This window comes from Miniopterus natalensis, chromosome 5 (assembly GCF_054644295.1).
Source record: "Miniopterus natalensis isolate mMinNat1 chromosome 5, mMinNat1.hap1, whole genome shotgun sequence".
Taxonomy (NCBI): Eukaryota; Metazoa; Chordata; class Mammalia; order Chiroptera; family Miniopteridae; genus Miniopterus; species Miniopterus natalensis.
Window position 1 is genome coordinate 28615865 of NC_142085.1, and position 21624 is coordinate 28637488.

The following is a 21624-nucleotide window of genomic DNA, read 5'->3' on the forward strand; positions in this document are numbered from 1 at the left end:
CTAATCCTAGAATAGAGAGTAAAAAGATACACAGAGACACCTTAACAAAATAGATTAAAGCAGTTGAAATTGGTGTAGTATTTCAAGGACAGTTTAAAGAATAAATTCTTTGGCTCAGGTGGCTCTCTATTTCATTAATGAAATTATATTTACAAGTAAGGACATAATGTCACCTCTTAAATACAAGTTCTATTAATTTTTTCATGCCAAAGGCACATCACATGTTGGAGAAAATACTTGCCTGAAAATGAATTTCCCATAATTTATTCTTAATTAGCTCTGGTCATCATGCCCTTTTGTATTGCCATTGTACCGGGTGAGGCAACAGTAGGTTTACACTTGTGAGTATGCGAAACAGTTCATTCTTGCATTATTTATTAATTATTATACTATTTATTTGTCTGACAGCTATAAACCTACTGTTGCCCCACCCTACATAATAACATTTGAGGGCAGGTTAACATTAGTCTTTGTTTTTACTGTTGATCTATTTTCATATAATCCAAGTTTATAGTCTCTAATTCTTTGCTATGATTTCTTCTAGTTAATTACTAAACAAATTTTTTTTTCAAATCCTTACTATTTCATTATAAACAGTATAACACAAATGTACTCATGTAGCTGTCCTACCATCATTTAAAATGTTAAAATGACAATAAGAAGTTAGAATTCAACTAATCCTACTTAATTTAATTACATGGTAATATATTCGCACATGGAAAAGCTTAATGTTTAAGAGCATGGACTGCAGGAACTGAGAAAAAAATAGTCATTACATTTAGTATCTGACCATAAAACTTTACTAAATTTCTTGTGAACAGGAACAACTGGCCTATGACAAATCTGAAATAAATAGATGAATACAATTAATGGAATGGTCTTTCTCTTTATTAATTTGCTATAGTCCCATCTTTAGTCTAAGGACATTATCAGAACACACCATTTTACCTTAAAAAGAAACTGGCAAAAAGTCATTCTTACATGTTCATTTTCATGACGACATATAATCCTCTTTGTCTAGAACATTCTTTGTAGGACACCGTTGGGAAATGCCATTTCACCTTTGAGTTATGCTTTGCTTCCCCTTCTTGCCTTCCCCCACTGCACACCCTCTGCTAAAAACTACTTTCAAACTTAAAGGCAAAGTTCATCTTCATACCACCTCCAATGACTAACTCCATGCATTTTACATGCTAGGTGTTCAACTAATGTTTATTTAATTAAATGTGTTGAATTATAGGGAAATAAAGGAATGTTAATTAATGCAATAAAGAAGACAAAATACAACGAAATCACCCTTTCGTTGATGGATGGAGGGGCATATATATTCCTCCTCTTCCCATATGAAAACTTCTGGGTTATTATCAATGTAAATAGACAATGTAACTAGATTTTACATAGTTACAAGCACCAGGATGCGGAGGGAGCTTCTTGTACCAACTGAACACAGTGCTCCCTGCTGGCGAATGCAGCAGCTGAGAGAGGGCAAGAGCACAGGAGATTGGAAACTTCAGCCTACCCCTGCCTTCGAAAATGAAATCCTCTGTCTCTGATGACAGGTATTCTTGTCTCCCTTCAGCCCTGCACTGGACTTCAATCCCCATCCATTGGAAACTTAACATCTTAATATTTTAGCAGTTGCCATTAACTAATAAATATGGTGCACTGCTCTCTGATTTGAGAGATAGATTTTCAGACATGGGTATACTGTTCGAAAAGGCCGATACCCATTTCTTGGTTCTTTCTGATGATGTAGACTATCAGTTCTCAGGAGAGCAGATAAATCATTGTTATAAGTCGACTAGTGCTCTGTTTCTCTGCCTTCTTGGCTCTAGAATGTCTGACATTTAGACACCTGATCTAAAGTTAATAAATAAATTCAGACTACTCTAACATGCCTTTAAAATATATTCCAGTTATGGCAACACTGAAGGCACCCATTAAGGCAGTCTTTTAAACATATATATAACAAGACAAAACACCTAGTAAAACCTCTCACTTTTATTTCTAGGTTTGCAATTTACTCAGTACAGTTGACCTTTAAGCATATATAAAATATATACAGACAGGATTTCAAATAAAACAAAAGATTTCTTGGTTTTAATGTATGGCATTTAAATACTCCTTTACTGCACTATTTATAAAACTGTTTTATAGAACACTAAAATGTATGGGGCTGTTTAAAAATGTTAATCCTATAATTAATAGTCAGAGGCATACGCTTTCCCCCAGCACAAGGCACTGATATTCTAAATTTGTCACTCTGAACTTTACAGTAGGAGACAGCCATCTGCCTGCATGCAGCCGTCTAAAACAAAGCAAGACTATATGCTCTTATGTTTCCCCTGGTGAGATGCAGGATCATTATGATAAAGTAGGCAACAAGGTTTAGCTCATATGAATTAAGATAACATATGTTGAGAGAATAAAAGAACATATTAAATCAAACTGATTCTATAAGTCAATGTTATTAGGCAATTTGATATGAATGATTTGATACAGCACATGACGTAATGCTAAGTTGATAGGAAATATGTGTATGGGTGACCCATTACTGAATCCCATACCCCCAAACCCTTTCTCTGTGTTACTGAATTTAGTGTTATTACAGTTAAGGCCTAAACCTAATTTATACCTCCATTTTGCTGTGAAAAACAACAACAAAGCTGTTAAAATAAAATACTTTAACATTCTTTCAAGCTTAAGAATATTAACTTTGAATATAAAAAGGAGCAGGGCTATAAAGAAAAAAATCAGTTTCCATCATATCTTTTCTTTTAGATGCCTATGCAATTATATATTTTTTTCAGAGAGTCAGGTTCTTTCATCATCTATGTCCAGATTTTTCTGAAATTTAAATCTTCTTAATCTACTTCCTATGTTTTAGTTTTATTGAAATATCCACTCAGATATGATTCTCTTAGTGTCATTTAATAAGATTTTCAGTTTGATATCGGGTGGGTCATGATAATGCCTGAAAAATTTATTAGATCAACATTAACTTCTTTGGTTTTCTGATTTTGAAAATTTCAGTTTTTAAAGAAAATGTTCTTTTCTTCCTTCAATAAAGTTACTTTTAATAAACAGATGAAAGATTGATAACAGTTAGAAATTCTATGTCATGTCATCATGTTAAACTTGATTGTCTAACTAGTGCAGCAATAGAACATGGTGGTTAAATGTGAAGTATGGAGCCAGGCAAGATTTCTTCTAATCCCATCTCTACCATGTACCAGCTGTGTGACCTTGAGTGAGTAAGTTAACAACTCTGGGCCTTAGATTTCTCATTTGTAAAAGGGGGTAATTTAGAATGCTTACTTCAGCTGGGTTATTCTGAGGGTTAAGTGAAATAAGATTCATGAAGCACTCAGTGCAGTGTCTGGTAAATCAGAACTCTTCAAGATGATATTATGCAAATTTCATTCCTGAAGCAGAAGTTCATATAAATTAGATGTTGAATGTACTCAACAGGGCCTTAGCTAAGAAATAATTTTCATAGCAATCTATCAGTACATTCTAAGCAATTTAATACTGAGAACATTTCTATATGAGAGAGAGAGAGAGAGAGGGAGAGAGAGAGATTTTGATTGATTTAGGGACTGTTTATCCATAACAAGACTTTTGCCAGGTAGTGGAAACTGGCATACAATACTGTTCATTGAAATCTACTCTTAGAAATGATGGCATCTGACTGACCTGGATAATGCTATAAAAAGTCTCATTATGGTAGCAGATTCCTAAATCGTGGGCCTTAGGCAGTAGTCCTTATCTGTCAATCTGGATTCTAAGACCCATACCAGTATAAATTATATTTAGAGCATCAGATTCAAAATATAAACCTGTTCTTGGCTTTCTTTATAACTGAAAGAAGAAAGATACTTAATTCTAATTTAAGGAGTAAATGGCTAAAAGTAAATATTGATCATTTTTACAATTAGAAATAACATTTCCAATCCTAAAAATGTACAGTGCACCACATTCTAAATATTATACAAAAATATTTCCCCCCAAAGGAGGCAAGGGGTAACAGCAAAGTTACAGGTAAATACTGTCATGGCTAATAATCTAAAAAGAGTCCTATTGCACGCATTTTGTTTAGTACATCATACATCTCAGATGTCACTGACAAGGTTTCTTTAAGAAAAAACAATTGTTCTCTTGGTAATAATTGTTTACTCACAGTTTCTGATTACTTTCACTTAGAAATAAATAATCTATAGTAGATTACCTAGATTTAGCAACACATTATCATTCCATCTATTATTTTTCAAAATGCTGTAAATTCAGCAGGAAAAAAAGAAAAAAAATAGATGAGGCCGAAACTGAATAATAATGTTGGAAAAAGATAAAATATTCCCAATAGTGAATACAGGGCAGAGATTCTTTTCCTGAGGCCAGGTTCCTATACTCCGTCATCCCAAACACCAAATGTTACTAAGCTTCAGTCAAGTCTTACATTTAACTCCAAATAAACCTGAACTTATCCTTTTCTGAAGGAAAGTATAGGTGACGATCTGAGTGTTAAAGCTACTGAGTTGGGAATTAGGAGGAAGAACTGGGGATTCAGTAGGAGAGAGAGAAATTATGGTTAGAGGGTCATTTGTAGTCGAACGTGTGTGATTAACCAGCAGATATGCTCAATAACGAAGAATTCCTTTTAAAGGATCAACTTCACCACTGTCAGTAAATATGGATTAAGAAAAAAAGATTAAAATATCAAAGTACACTTGAAGAAAGGTAAGGAGTGTATTTTTCTAAGACTCTACCTAGCATGAAATTAGAGAAAGAAAAAACCCTCTCAGAGTTTTAAATGGTTAAGGGTAGATCTAAAAGAGCCTTACAATCCCAATTATGTCCCCAGAATTATGTCCCACAGAATGTAACATAAATGGTCTCAGACTGTAGCAGAAGAAGGCAAGTTTCGTGATATTTGCAGACATATGAAATATTCACTCAAGATTAAGCAATAATGATGTGTCTTCAAAAGCATTGTACAGTTAAAAAACAGACTTTAAGGACACATTTTACAATGAACATGAAAATCGACTGTATTTCCACTTCTGTGCTTTTTACTGTGTTTACTTGCTTACTTGGCTGAATATTAAAACATTCCCAGCAGTCAGACAAGGTCATTTGGAAAGAAGAGTTCAATAACATATACACATACTTCTGAATTGGGTTTAGGAGGTCCCACATTTTGGCACTACAAGAAGGAGTTATTTAATACAGTCTTGGGTAAGTAATGAAATTCTCTGCCATCGGAATCATTATCCACTAGCAATCCTCATCCCATTTCTCCAATTTAAAACCAGTGATTAATTTTACATGGGAAACAATGACACCTTTCAGCTATTAGTGTAGGGACACGCCATCAGCTGCATCATAACCTAATGTCTTTGTAATCTGCCCGGGCGTTTCTGGCTGTGGGTGCCCTGCATGGCTTCAAATAACAGAGCCTCTCAGGAGGCCACTAGATGTTGACAATGGGAAAATTTTCTTTTCATTCATAATCGCTCCATTAATGCTAAACTTACATTCTTAAACATTAAAAAAATAATTTACTCTTCATACACAACAAAGTAATTTAAATATGGGGATCTGCTTATGAAAAGATTAAAAACCAGTAATTTGATTAACAGTTAAACAATAAAAATAGTATTAATTAGAACCTAATTATTTCTCCGGTGACAAAGGATGTTCGCACCACACTTTTAGAAGAAACTATGTAAATAACACTACATTTGAATTTGAATTCTTATTTTGTGTGGCAATTGAAAATAGATTTTGAGTGGCAGTCCTAATAAAAAAAATATCTTAGGTTTGCTTCTACATTATTGAACTGAAAATGTTCTATTAGAACTCATTTTTAAATAAAACTATACAGCTGTTTCTTATTTGTGCTAATATCCATCAATGTGTTTACAATAGGTTTCAATTCTCTTGCTCCCTCTGGAGAAGTTTTTAAAAAGAAATATAGAAGGATAATGAAGATTGATTACCTTGCTCGCAGAAACGGCCAGTGAAATGTAGTGCACAGTCACACCGGAATGAGAATACACCGCTGGAGAGGAAGAGGGGATGGCAAGTGCCTCCGTGTGGCACACATCGCCTGGCACACGGAGGGCGCTGCAGGAGCGGGGCTGAGGGAAGCCCACGGGGAGCCGACCCCTTCTGCCCCACCAGGAGGAGCAACAACGGAGGGCACTGCAGGCAGAGTAGAATCCCGGGATCTAGATTTAGAAACAGATCAGAAAACACAAAGTAAGTGAAAGTACCAGGAACTTAAATAGAAATTACAGAAACTTAGGTTTTACATCAGAGAGGGGGAAAAACAGTCATTTAAGGTTTAACGGAGGGCAAAAAGAATTACATTTGTTTTACAATTGTGGGGTTTATAAATGCTGAACATGTCAAGGCTACAGAATGTGACCGTGGGCTAATCGTGATGCTGTAGTCAATCCATGTGGTTCTGAGAAGCTAAACTAATTTCTTCAAAGTAGTAAGAAACCTGGCTATCTTCGCCTCCATATGCCTAAGAGTCAGTTTTACATGAAGGAAATAAAATTTTGGCTGAACATAGTTCTAATTTGGCTATTCTAAACTTCATGAGCGTAAGATCAAGAAGGTAGACCATGTTACATTTTCATGGTAAAACTGCTTGAACTTACATTATTTCCAGGTTGATTGCTAGAAAGATGTATTCCTCAAAATGACTTGCATTCATTTGTAGAAGGTACCCGAGAGGTATTTTAGAAATGCCTATAAATGATTCCTTAATATTTTTTCACAAATTATATTACCAGTCTAATTTTTCTTCCTTAATAATGACCAAAAACAATTTCCTTTGAATTAAACCAAAATTCTTTACTTTTACATTTTACACTCAGAATCTCTTGATAACTGAATCCCTCTGTACTTCCAGCCTATTACCATAATTCCTCATAAGCACCTTAACTTTCTCAAAACAAATGACATTGCTATTTGGAAAGGTCCTGAGCTTTCCAAATGTGGAAATCTGTTCATTCCATTTCCATGCATCGCTGTTCCTCTCTTCACCTAAAGTGCCAAGTCAAGATCTATATTATTTCCTCCACAAAGCCTTCCTAATCATCCTGGCTCACCAAGATGAAACGGATGTTTCAATCATCTCTAAAATCCCATAACATGTCTTTGTGCTGCTGCTCAACTATTTCCCACCTGCTTGTAGTAGTTGTTATTTTATGCACAGCCACTCCTGCTCGGCTGTACACTGGACATTGTTTCTCCACCCTCCCTCCATACACAGATTCCTCATTTTGGCAGAATTCCTTATTCATAGCAATCACTTTATAAATATTTGTTAAATTAATGCCTTCTGAGTGTTATATACTGTTTGGGAAGCTGTGCTTTTGTAATTTTCATTTAATATAATCATTAAGAGAATTGTCTTGTTAATGTGAAAAATCTTGCTGCAATATTAAGTAATCGAAATTTAACAGTATATTTTTATTTTGTATGTTGTCTATTGTGTATTAATTTGATATGATTTCAAATCCACTTTTTCCACAAAAAATGAAGTTAGTTTTAAGAGTGAAGTTCTTTTGGCCTAAGAATGAAGTTGTTTTTAAGAGTGAAGTTGTTTTGACCTACGAATGAAGTTGTTTTTAAGAGTGAAGTTGTTTTGATGGAAGAGTGAAGTAGGCTATGTCAGGATGTTATCATCTTATCTGTTGTTACTGATAAGCACTGAGTAGCTCAGTTGCTGAGGGCCATCAGTGGGGGCTTAATGAATAAAATATGTGGAGAAAGCAACTATGGTTAAGAGTACATTTAGACTATAAGCACCTACAGTTGTGAAGTTTTTTCCAGAGTGTTTGGCCTGGGCAGGGCTACTCTTTGCTGATCTAAAGAGCTCCGTGAAGACCTTTGGGCCTTTAGCTCCCTCTACGGTGAAGGTAACTCTTTTACTAGCAGTGGGGAAAGCCACTCAGTGGCCCTACAAAGAATATCTTGCCTGTCAACACTTACTCTGTCATTTCCTAGCCAAGTGCTCTAGCAACAAGAGGCTTTTCTTTGGCACTGGCACATGGACATCAGCTCTTGGTTGGCCAGGCTGACCTGTCTCCTGAGTACCAGCTTGTATAAGATATGCCTCAACTAAAAATTCTTTTTATCTCTCCTTGTCTGGTACAATAATATAATTAATCTATCATTTCTTTGGCGTACAAGCATAGTTCAGAGATATTGTGGGTTTGGTTTCAGACCATGGCAATAAACTGAGTACCATAATAAAGTGAGTTGTAATGTTTTAGCTGGTGGAGAGTCTTGCCTTCAATTTGTAAAAAAAACTGAACACCTGTGAAGTACAATAAAGCGAATAAAATGAGGTATGCCTGTATGCTATTTCTTTTGGCTGATTAAGAGACATTATCCTGTATGCTACTGGCTTGAGAAATTATTATAATTCCTTCAGTGAACCTGTGTTAAATAAAATATTGGGAAAAACAAAAGTCAGTGTGTGAGCAAAATTTTGTCCCCCAAAGCAAAACATTGTCAAAAAGATAAACCTTTGGCAAAAAAAAGTCAGTTCAAAGACATTTTCTCACTGACATTAGAGAGTTATTTTTGTGTTTACTGAGTATATGTACGTCAACTCATTGGAGTAAAAAACCTGAAGAAAGTGAAATAGATAATATAAAAAACATTTTCTAAAAATAGTGTTAATGTGCTAGTCAGTTCTTTTGGGTTACAATCCTTTTACAACCTGAAATTCCTCCTCATGGTGTTTATCACAGGTTATTGAAAGGTTAAGGTCTGTAGTGTGAGGGCAGGCTAAATAGCCATCTCAGATAGTGGATAAAGAAAAATTGAATTTAGTTAAAGAAAGGGGATAAGGGACGGGGGTATCCAAAGGGATGGGCTACACAGCACTGAGCCAAAGGGTATCAGGTCCATGATGACAGCAAAAATATCCTTGGGACAGTGAGACAAGGAGGAGCACAGAAGCAGCAACAGGAGAGCCTCACTGAGAAATCAGAGAGGGGGGGGCCTTGGAGACAGGCTCAGGGGTTAGCCTGGGATGAGCTGCCATTGCCCATTGCTTCCCCCATTGCAAGTCTCATGGGGCCCCCTGGGAGGGAAGAAGGGGGATGGAGGTGGCCCTGGTATGCTCCCCTGGTGGGGAGCGAACACTGGGCCCTTTGCCCGGTGTTTATCTCTTTCTTGCAGGTACAAATGTTAGGGGAGGGTCTCAATAGAATATTCTTCAGCTTCCCAGGGGTGCTCTTTCAGGGTCTCCACTGACTGGTAGGTGCCAGGGCAGGGGGTCATTAGTCAGCTGGTCCTGAGGCAGCCACAGTGTCACTTGTCTGGTTTTGCTGCTTTTCTGGGCCTGAAGCTGAAATACAACTGATGTTATCTTTAGGGAGGAACTGCTCAGGGGGGTCTTACATGCTTGACCAGAGGTATGCTAGGGGAGGAAAGGTTCTTGGGCCTGGGGCCAAGGTTCTTGTTTTCTCGGTTTTGCCCCTTGCTAGGCATCTGGGGCTTCCTGCCCTGGTGAGTTTCTGTAGCCTAGTTTCTGTACTTGGCCCACCTAACAGTTATAACCATATTTTTATTTTTACAATCATTTAAGCCTGACTCAATCCCCTTTCCTCTGCGCTGCAGTTTCCACGAAGGACGGATAGATCACCTCTGCTCTTTTCTTCATCGTATCCCTAACACTGCTTGACTTCAAGTAGGCTCTCCAAGAAATATTCTATAAGTAAGTTTGAATCATTTTTGTAAAGATGCAATGTTCCACACTTCTAACAAGAAAAATAACAACTAAACATAAATTGGTTCTCTTTGGGGTCAATTTCATAACTCCATTATTATAGCTCTTTGGTTTTGTGAATAACATAAATTCTAAAACTTTTGATGCAATCTTACAATCAACTTTCTCTGATTTCATTCTGTTAGATTAGCATAGTTTTCCCCATTTGTACTCATAATATAAGATTGTCCCTTTGAGGTAACTTCTGTCCAGTGAAATGGCAATGCTAATTTGAATTACATGAGACTTATTACTCAGTATTCCTACTCTAATTTTTAGTTTCAGTGTTTCTGAATGATTTCACCATTTCATCTAACTCTTGCCGTGGACTTCATAAACTGCAGTCAATCACCTTTTTTCTCAGGGATAAATTAGACTGAATTAAATGTCGCTACTTCTTTCTCCTACTGTAGCTGCTCAGGGGTCCTGTATCTCTCCTGAAAATATCAGTACGTTGCACATTTCACTTGCTAACAGATTACACAAAAATAATTACTATCAATGGAGTCATCAATTAAAACATCAAGGTCATTAGAAATTCGATGCTAGGAGGATTGAATTTTATATCTTATATGTTCTTAATTATGTCACAAATTTACCAATTTTTGTATTTAGAATTAAATGAAATTTATTCAATTTACTATATATTTTAAAAACAAAAAAATTTTATGGTTGTTAAAATTTTAACTTGTTTTTACATAAAAGGTTAAAATTATCAAGTGAATGGGTGTTTATTAAACACAACTAGATGGTGGTCATATTAATATAATTAGCAATGTAAAAGCAGCATTTAAGTTGCAATTCCTTTTAATTCTAAAATCACGAATGTATGAATGTTGAGAAACAAAGCAAGGCTCAGAGTTTTCAACATAAACAATATTGCAAAAATTGATCTTCTTATCTAAATACTTGAACTACTAACAATCTAAAATAGTAAGTGGGAAGAATCTGCTTGGCTGCCTCTCGGGTAACTGCGGATAAGAATACGGTGATGAACCGGTCACTGTTATAACATGTAACAAGCTCTCAAGAACTCTTTCTGAATGAATTAATAATTGAATAAAATATGCTAATTTTATTCAAAACCAAGCCTGATCCTTAGAGACAGACATTATTTTACAATGACAGTGATTTCTAATCATCTTGGGGGAGCTCTAGGTGGAACAAGAAAGGCGGACACCCCACTCCGTTCACTCCTGCCTCTCTTGCTCTTTACGGGGTTCTGTAGAAGCCCTGGGGCAGCAGGCCGCGAGCAGTTCACACTGCTTCAGCCTCAGGGGCTTTGCTGTTGTCAGCAGGCATCTGTCTGGCTTCAGTGTCCTTGAAGGAGGGATGGGCTCACTCACAACTGTGAATCCTGGAAGCCCTGCTTCACAGCAGAGAAGGAGAATTGTTTGGAATTATGATAAAGCATTAAAAAGAAACACACTGAGCAAGAGGAATCTTGAGTTTGTGGCTATGAATAGTAAAGGGGAAAGCAAAGTTTCCAAAATCATTTTTAATTAGTTTAAAAGCACATAAATAAATGTGCTATAACCTAGGCAACGAAAGACATATACTTGATGTACAAATAATATATATAAATACCCCTCTTTTTATAAGACTGAGAATATTATGTAAACACACATACACTATTCTAGTTCATATTTTCACCTATTAGAATATGCTATTGTACTCTTTATTTTTTTCACCTAAAATAATTCTTAGCAGGCTGCCCTATAGATAAGTGTAGTCTTCATTTTCCTTTTAAAAGTTGCAGTGTTATATGGTTTGATATACATCATTGATTCTATCAGTTTGGAATTAATATATTTAAGCTGTTTCAGGTTCTTTCCTATTATCTGGACCATAAATTCATTTTAATAGCTAAGCTGAGATATAATTTACAGACATAGAGTGCACCTATTTAAAGTGCAAGATTCGATAATTTTTAGTAGATCCAGAGTTGTGCAACCATCGCCACAATCTCATTTTATATTTGCCATCCCAAAAAGAAACCCCATGTTCATTAGCAGTCACTTCATACCTCCCAGGCTCAGCCTACTTTCTATCTCTATAGATTTGTCAACTTAGCACATTTCATATGAAAGGAATCATATAATATGTGGTTTTTTGTGACTTAGCATAATGTTTTCAAGGTTCATTCATGTTTTTGCATGTGACAGAACTTTTCCCCTTTTTCTTAGTGATATGTATACACCACAATTTATATCTGTTCATTAGTTCATGGTCATTTTGAGCTATTTTTACAGTTTGGCTATTATAAACAGTGCTACTATGAACATTCATGTTCAAGTTTTTGTCTGGATGTTATGTTTTCAATTCTTTTGGGTACATATCTAGCGTGGAATTGCTGGATCATGTATCCCATGTTTAACATGTTGAACAACAACCAAACTCTTCTCCAAAGAGACTGGACCACCTCACATTCTTACCAGCTTAGCCGTCCAATTTCACCATATAATTCTCTACTAGCTCTAAAATTGTTGTTGTTTTTAGTTTGACCTAGTAACTTTGAAAACAATTAATCATAGCAAATTTTATGTGAGAAAATGTTTGCTAGTTAAAATGTATTCAATTGGCATGGTTATAGCAAAGAGAACATAGGTAAAATTACTGTTAGTATATATAAAAATTCTCATTTGCCATTCAAAATAAGAATTAGATATCAAAACAACAAATTTATGCATGGTAAAATCAATCTGAACAAGCATAGTCCAACAAGTTACGCCTCTTTTTTAATATAACATTATGCAACAGAATAAGAGTCAAATCCTAACAATTAATGCAATAACACTGAACATTTTGAGACAAGTAAATTAATTCACTATTAACATAATAGTGTGATTTTTAATAGATCTTGTTTTCACATTTTCTAAATTTTTCTCACTAAGGAATATATTTCACATTCTCACAATCTTCTGTTCTTTAGCTATTACATATTCATAGGTAAAGTTCCTTAAACCGTAAGAATTCTCACATAATTGACGTTCACAGCATCACTGTGTGTTAGGTAGGACTTGTACCCCAGGGTATTCCAAACCACTGTCTCTCGGTATATAGGACAGTGTTTTTGAAAAGCCGTGTTCCCCTTGAGAGATTCTGATTCTCTCTTCTCATGCTAGCCCTTCTGAGAGCTGTTCTTGATCACAGAGAGCGTGCAACATGTCCCATCTGATTCTAGAGCCAAAAGCTGGATGGGAATTAGATTAACGCTTTCTGACTATATGCCAAATCTGGAACTATCAGAAACCCTGGATTTCTTTCCTTTTCTTGCTTTCCATGTCTCAAATTCTAGTTTTCCTTTTTTCTTAAACTAATAAAATAACTTCACTACCTTTTGTCAGTTCTGTGTTCATATTTCCTTTCCAGTATCTCTCTTCGTTCTTGTTTTTTCCTAATTCATTTTTTCCCAGCTCTTGCTCATATTAGTCCCATGGCCAAAATTATTCCAATTGAAAATATACATTCTTCTATGATTTGGTTCCATCTTATCTTTCAGTTTTATCTGCCTCCAATGCCTTAATATATGTCCAAATATGTTCTAACCATATCTTTTGTAATTTTTTTCAATATCCTATGCTTCATGTCTTTCATATGCTAAGACTCCCTTGAAGTTCCTTTTACCTTAAAATATTCGTTTCTTCCTTTATAACACAGTTTCAGAGTTATCATCTCCAAATTTCTTTTGGACTTAATTTAGACATAATTAATTGCATCAACATTATACATAGATCTAACTAAAGAAATAATACCAAATAATGCTGATGTCATAAAAGTACATAAAGTGAGAGTCCTTATTTATATCTCCCACCAGACCCAATGCCACTCCATTTCCAACAGGCAACTACTCTACGTCCCTTTTTGCACAAATACATATCCAGATTATATGGACCTATATTCTAGTTTTCTTTATTTATTAATTTTTAAACAAGTGAAATTATAATAGTAATGACAATGCTAGTCCCTCTAGTAGTAGGTAAGCAATGCAGAAACTTATTTCTTGTTCAAATAAAGTTCAACAGCATAGGTGAGAGAGGAATCGTGCTCCCTGTAGTCACTCAGTGACATTCAGGGACTCAAGTGACATAGGCTTTACCATCCAGCACATGGTTTCTGAGGTTGCCTCAGCATCACAGGCAAATACTCAAATACCAAACAAGGTAAACAAGGGGGGAAAGAGGAAACATGGAAAATTCTACTACCTCTCAACCCAATGGTTACAACTTGGTCACATGGCCAAACCTGTCTTTCTTCTCTGGATATTTTTAAGAAGTTCCCTTTGTCTTTGTTGACCAGCAGTTTTTCCACTGTGATGTGTTGAAGTTTAGAGTAATTTTTATTCGTCTAGTTTTTTTTTTTTCCTGGTAGTTTTTCTATTCAAAGGATTTATGTTTTTCATCTATTCTGGAAAAATTATAGCTCTCTCACATTCTCCTGGTAAAACACTTATTACATAAAATAAATTTTGCTGATTTTCATCTTCGAGATTCTCAGTTCCTTTTGCATCACGTTTCTCTCGATTCACAGTAATTTTTTAGCTATGTTATCCCGTTTATTAATTCTCCTTACAGCTCTAATTGCTGTTTAACTTGTTCATTTTTTAATAATTTAAATATTATGTTTTTACCTTTTTAAGTTATATCTGCTATGTTTTGAAACACTCTAGTAAGTTTTTATGATCTTTTTTCCTTACATATATTTTAATTTCTCTTTCCTTTCTTAAAATTATCAAGCATAAAGGTCTTATTCTTATGTGGTAATAGCAACATCTGGTCTTTGCAGATCCAAGTCAGCCTCTCTTCTTTTTGTTGACTCCTCTCTCATGGTACATTTTATTCCCCCTAAACTGTTTTGTTATTTTTCACTGTAGGCTTTACATGATAAAGATTTCCAAGATATCTTGGGAACTGTATCTGTGAGAATACTTTGAGGCCGAATTTCAACCTGGGAACATTATAATATATTTTTCTTAAGATTTTAAATAAATAAGAATTGGCACATTTATATTATAGTTCCTGGTACCAAGTCATTGCTCAATAAGCATTTTGAATAAGTGAATGATACATGTATGGCTTTGGGCCACAAACCTCCACACAGGGCAAGTTGGCTGTTTATTATACAGAATTGGGGAAGAGCTTTTCCTCACACCTAAAAGTGAGGCATAGTCAAAACACTCCCTAGGAGATAGTTTTGCTTTTTCCCTTTTCTTTACTTTTTTCTTCCTTTTTTATTTGGCTGTAAAATTTTTTCTTATTATTTTGGCATTTTAGTAGTTTATTTAAAACCTTTTCTCTACTTTAGCATATATTTATGTCTGTCTTGTAGCTGGAATGTTTTTCCAACTGCCACACTACCCAAAATAAGTCACCATCATTTTTTCTTTAATCTTCCAGGAATTTCTCAAAGTGCATGTTTGTTAAAAAAATCTTTTATTGATTTTCAACACTGATATATAGGAATGTAGCATATAAATGTGTATGTGTGTGTGTATGTGCATGTGGTATTTATGTTTTCATAGTTTCCATAATCCTAGATGAGAGTAGACTTTTGTGTTTACAGTTTGCAATCTTTAGAACATGCTAATATTATTTTGTATATCTGTACCACAAAACATTGTGTGTGTTTTTATGCTTATCTCACTTTTTAGCACTTAAAACCTTAAAGCAACTTTATTAATTTACTTACTTAAATAATCAGTACTTTATATAGTTCTGACAATAGTCATTGCTAAAGATGTATTGTTTTATTTTATAAATTTTCAAATCCATAGGTATATTCTGAGAAACAGCATAAAAAAGAAGAAAACCATTTTTAAATATAAAATGTAACAGATCATTATGGAAACGGAATTCTATACCATGACTCCTTAAAGAAAGCTACAAATTCATTTTCTCTTGCTCATATCATTTGGATTTCTTATGGCAAATTAAATTTAAAATGACATATTTATAAAAACAGTATTTTTGACTAAGAGCATATTTTTACTTAATAGCTACATTTAGATTTAGAAGTCACTGAAGTTTGAACACCTTTCCACTACGGAGAGTAAGAAATTTATACATATGCACATTTTTAGTAAGTGATTTATGCCAAATGGGAACATTTATTATATTGTTAAATTTAATTTATTCCCTCCATTATGGAGAGATACTACTCTAGAATACTTCCAAATTAACATAAAACTTACAGGAAAAAAAAGAATATTCTAAAATATCAGCCAAAATGTGATTGCTTATTAACTGGAAAGTGCATACACATTAGAGAAAAACATTTCAGCCATCACAGTGCCATGAATAAAGTCACGTATTTAACCTCAGCCATAAGAACATGTGTGATGACGAAAACAAATGCAAATTTGTCATCTAGTCTTACAAGGAAAGAAAAACCTTCTCAGGTTCTAGGAACCTTAGAATATTAATTTCACAGAAAGAACTTTTTAAGGGAATCTAGACCTTGAAATTTCCAGCATGGATTTGAAAAACAAAGATGGGCCAAAAGAGAAGGTATGTGAATTAATCTAGAATTCACTACACATCATTTATTTGTTTGTGTTTCAATCTAAAAGGACTTACAGAGTTCTCTCTATGCACCAGAAACTCACTGATCAGGCTATCTAATGATCAGTTGAATCTAGGCCTTCCTCTTTATGAGCTTTCAGTCTTGTGAGGCTGAGGGGAAAAAAAAGGCAATTGCAAAACTGCATAACTCACCGAGTGCTAACTGCAAACCTAGCACTGCTCTAAATGTTTCCAATGTGCTAAAATAATTCTCACAAAAATATGAAAACATGACTACTTCTATTTTCGTAGATTTGCAGACAAGAAAACAGAGAAACACAATTAAACTACTCAAGGTCACAAGGCAAATATATTGGTGGAAATGGATTTGAATCCATATAGTTTGAACCCTGACCAAAACGTCAACATTTTTACACTCCTGGAAGGTAACAAGAGGGGACATACCCACAACAGGGTTGTAGACAGATGCTATGGAAAGATAACAGAACAAAAACTATCAGGAGAGGTTTCCTCAAGAGGTTTATAGTTGAGTCTTAAAAGATCAGAAGGAGTTGGCTATAGGAGGGGAGACAAAATAGTCTGTGGTGTTCAGAAGGGCTCTCAGAAGGCTGTCAGAGGACACTGCACATTTAAAGACAACATGCACAGGGAACTGCAAGTGGTTTGCATAGAGGAGGCCACAGTGTGTGTGTGTGTGTGTGTGTTCGTGCGCCATGCACCAGTAGGTGGGTCTTGGGATATAGGCAGGGACTGGCTAATGGGGAGACTTGTTGGGTACATTTTAAGGTAATGTGGAGTCATTAAAGGCTTTTAAGCAGCAAATTAATGAGCCATCTTTGTTTCTGAACTACCATTCTGGTTTTAGTGTGAACAATGGTTTGAAAAGAAGTAGCTAGAAGTAGTTGAAGTATTATAGGAATAAAATGAACGAGATTGGGACTTGAACTAAGAAAATATTATTGAGAATGTAGAGAAGTGAAAAAAATTTGGTGTTGAGAGTTTAGCTAAACTACTCCTTACTATTACCACCTCAGCATTTATTTTGTGTGGCCAACTGGTCTGAAGGGTCCTTGAGCTGATGCTAGCCCCTCCCATAAGTGCATGCCCTACAAAGCAGTCCACAGAGTCACAAGAAAATGTTTTAAGTTCCTGGTATGACCCCCCACCTGCCTTTGTGGTAAGCAGTCTCCCCCACCTCTCAGTGAGCAGTCTCCCCCACCTCTCAGTGCCTTTCCCTTGTGTGCCCCTTAGATAAGATCCCCACGAAGTTTACCCAAACTCCTCTCTTTTAGGTTTGAATGAATCAATTTGGCCTTAGCTTAGGGACCCCAAAGCACTCCCCACACATACCCTAATAAAAGCATGTGCCCCTGGTCATGCTTCTCCCTCAGCTGGCACCTGCCTTGACCTCTCTGTGTGGGCCCTCGAGGCTTACCTTGTGCTTCTTCCAGGACCTGTGAGTAACAAACTTCTCTATTTCAATTCCACTGTGGTCTTTTGTTGAACCACAGTTCATTTTCCAATATCTGGGTCTCTACTTACCAAATACTAATTTAACATTTAGTTTTACAACATTTAGTTTCCAAAAGGACCCTGTAATCAATTTCATATATGATGTGTGGATCAGTCAGGGGCTGTCAGGAAGCAGATGCATGTTCAGAAAGGGTAAATGAAGTGAGTTTAATGAAGAGACTCTTCTCAAGTTGGAAAAGTTTAAGAGAATCAACAAGAGAAGGAACAGTCTGTTACTACCATTGGACCTGGGTGGGAAAACAAATGAAGTACGTTCTGCACTGTGGGCAAGGATGTCGGTCTAGGAGAAAGGCCACCTGACGGGAGCTGTAGTCTTGGAGAGGGGCATGTAGCCAGCACAAACTTACATCCAGCTGAGAGAGAATGGAGAGGAGATAAATTAGATCTCTTTTCCTTTCTACACTTTCAATGCCCTGCCACTCCACTGGCCAAACATGACTGGAAGTCAGAGGGCAAAGGGGAACTGGGTAGTTGCAGGTGACAGAGGTCAGCCTCCCGAGGTACCAAGAGGGTGGAAAAGATGGAGAATAGATCTGGAAGTGAAGCAGTAAATATCTAGTTCAGGGAGAAAGGAAAAAGCATAGGTGAATCTCCGGTTTGGGATACGGGTAACTGAGTGAACAATACCATTCAGTGACATGGAAGATATAAATGTCATGCTGGGAAAAATTCTCTTAATCTTGGTCTAACTGATGATAGCTTAAAAAATTCCTAGTAGTATCCCTTTTTTCCAGAACTGATTTTTTTTTTTTTGACTTAACAAAAAAATTTCTTTGGCAATTTGGGAGAGAAGAAACTTGAGCACATGAATTTATATCACCACTTTGCATGCAAAGTCAGTAAAAATATATCTTTTACATATAAACACTGATCCATTTTAATACATTCTTGTTCAGCTGGGTCATGAAATCACAACTCGTGATATCATCACTCACCCAAGGGCAGCTAAGAAAACTGCAGGCAATGTGGCCAAGGGGCTATAATCATTCCTCTAAAGAGAAAACAGTACAGTTATTACAAATGCCTATTACATCAGGGGAATGATTTAAGAGATTTATTTTAACATATTAGGCCTAATACAATAGAGTCACAAATAGCTAAAGCAATGATGGAAAAGATGTTCATTTCAAAATTCAAAAGGCGAAAGAAAAATATTAGACGCAATGGTTTTACTTTCAAAAAACAACAGCTTACGTTAAAGGGCAGTCATTGGCTTCTGACAACTGTGAAGAAACTGATAAATTTGTTTTTGAAATCTTAGAAAAGTATGCACACAAAAAAACTAAATTCAAATCCAAATGTAAAATCATTACTTAAAATTCTATTGTATTACAAAGAACAGGCTTAGGCACTCAATGCTGTGAATCTATTTCCATTTAAGTTCTGAGAAAACATGCAAAAGGAGCTAAATCTTTCATTAACTTTAGAAATGTTTGTCATACCACTTTTCCTATATACAAGCCTTGGAATTGAATGTTATTTTTGTAGATTAAACTTTTTCAAAAATACACAAGACGACTTAAGAAAATAAGTAGATCAAAAGGTGCTGAAGCAAAGGACAGGCACGGATATTAAAGCAGCATTGTCTATCTCATCTTGTTCTTAAACACTCGATATTATATTATTGAAGAAACGGATTTAGCCTTGTCTGATAGGAACATCTGTTAATGGCTTGTCTGTGCGAAGCTGGGCAATTCAGACCCACATTCTATATATTTAGTCCCAGTATTTCTATTAGAAGTCTTATCACTTTCTATTGCAATAGCTTATTTATCTGTATTTTCCCTAGAATCTAAGGTGTAAGTTCAGAGATTTTTATCTATTTCTTCCCTCTTCAATGTATTCCATGAGCCCACTAAGTGCCTTGAACAGTGTTGATATTCAGTGTTTGTGAAATCGCGGAATAAATGTGTAGGGCCTTAATCAGAAAGACCCTTACTTATCATATTAAGAAGCCTGGACTTTATTCTATATGTCAGTGCTCTTAACTATGTGCTATTAAGTATTGGAATCCATAAGATAAACAATGGGTAGTTTCTAGAACAACAATATTTCTCAAAGTCTATTATTGTATCATTTAAATAGCATAATTAATATTTTCATGGCTTAAAAGAAAACGTTTTAATGAAATTTTCTTTGCACTCTGCTACATATCCGTGTTTGTTTACTCTTTTCAGCCTTTAATTGCACACAGCGAAAACTCTTGAGAAACACTGTTGTAGGTGTTGGTAGGCTTCATGTAAAGTGGAATGATATGCTCTGATTTAAATGCAAGAGTTTGAAAGTCACATTTTTTGTTGTAATAAATAGGCACTATATTTTATACAACAGCTTTCTTGTGAGAACAGCTAACAATGGCTTGTCCTATTCACATCACCACATTTAGGGTCTCAGGTCACTGCTGGTGCCACAACCATCACTACAAATAACTTCCCAGTCCTCAGGATTTCCTCAGGATTTCCAACCACCCTGGTGAGCACCAGTGTCTTTTCAACTTTCATGTCATTAAAGAAGCATCATGTTGGCACTGAATGACCCCTCACAGGACACCATCTACCCTAGATGGACCACTGCACCTGAGCCCTGAACCCCTGGGTTCTAGCTTCCTTAAGCCTGACTGGAGTGACCACTGAGGCAACTTGTAAGTGCAAGTGAGTTATTCGCAAGGGGGTGGACTTACCCAGAAGGAGTTGGAGGCAGAGAGGGACCAGTGGATAAATTCATCTCCTTTCTCCTCGAGATTGTTTGGAGATGATGCCATGTATAAGCCTGTCTTAAGATGTCCCCCATGGCTGAGCAATCAACTGTGCTGTTATGAAGTTGTGGTCCCTTCAGTAATACACCCCTTCCTATTTACCCTGATCCACCCTGCTTACTCCCCTCTCTCTCATTCTGGGGACTGTACTCCACATAAACTTCTAGTTCCGATTCTGTTTTCCAGGGAATCCGGGGCAAGAAAGCCAGAATTTAGATATTGGTGACTGACCATGGCTCTGCTCCCGGGAGACCCTGATGGAACCACTATTTGGCCTTTTCCATATCACTCCCTTTAGCATCACTGTGCCAATGTTTTCAAACTGTTATCTCATTATTTAAAAACATTTATGACATTTCAAAGGATATGTTTGTTTGAAAAACAGTGTGTGTGTTTGGTGTCTGTGTAGTTAAAACTTAGCAAAACAGCCCTGGCCGGGTGGCTCAGTTGGTTGGAGCACCATCCAGTACACCAAAAGGTTGCAGGTTCGATTCCAGGTCAGGGCACATACCGAGGTTGCGGGGTCGATACTCAATCAGGGCACGTATAGGAGGTAACCAATCGATGTTTCTCTCTCACATCAATGTTTCTCTCTCTCTCTTCCTCTTTCTAAAATCAATAAAAACATAACCTCAGGTAAGGATTAAAAAACAAACAAAAAAGCCACAATATAACAAACAGGCACATTCTGTGTTCAGTCTACATGACTATCTCAGATATTGCAGTTTGCTTTCCTAGTCACTCTCCAACTTGTCCCACCATGGTCTATGTCCAGGAAACTGACCGATCTGACTGCATCAGCAGGGCTCCTATGCTCTCTGGTTTTTGGCTCATTTACCCAGTGAGGAGTCCTAGCTGGAGTTGGGAGGAGCCAGGAGACTGAGGTTAGGACAGTGCTTATTCCTGCGGATCCCTCTCTCTGAGGTCACACCAAGCTGGCTGCATCCCTAGACGGAAGCCACTGCTCCTCCGCATCCTCTCTCTTCCCTTGTCCCTTTGTGCACAGCGCTGGTAACAGC

General features: G+C 36.3%; 1 protein-coding gene across 1 annotated transcript in view; it reads right to left on the reverse strand.

Annotated features, from left to right (window-relative positions):
• The window catches only part of EYS (EGF-like photoreceptor maintenance factor), a 1117601-nt gene that overhangs the window by 312148 nt on the left and 783829 nt on the right, over nucleotides 1-21624 (reverse strand). Inside the window, 2 exon segments of the mRNA XM_087817245.1 lie at nucleotides 6000-6099; nucleotides 6101-6230. Coding sequence (XP_087673371.1) covers nucleotides 6000-6099; nucleotides 6101-6230 — 230 coding nt within the window.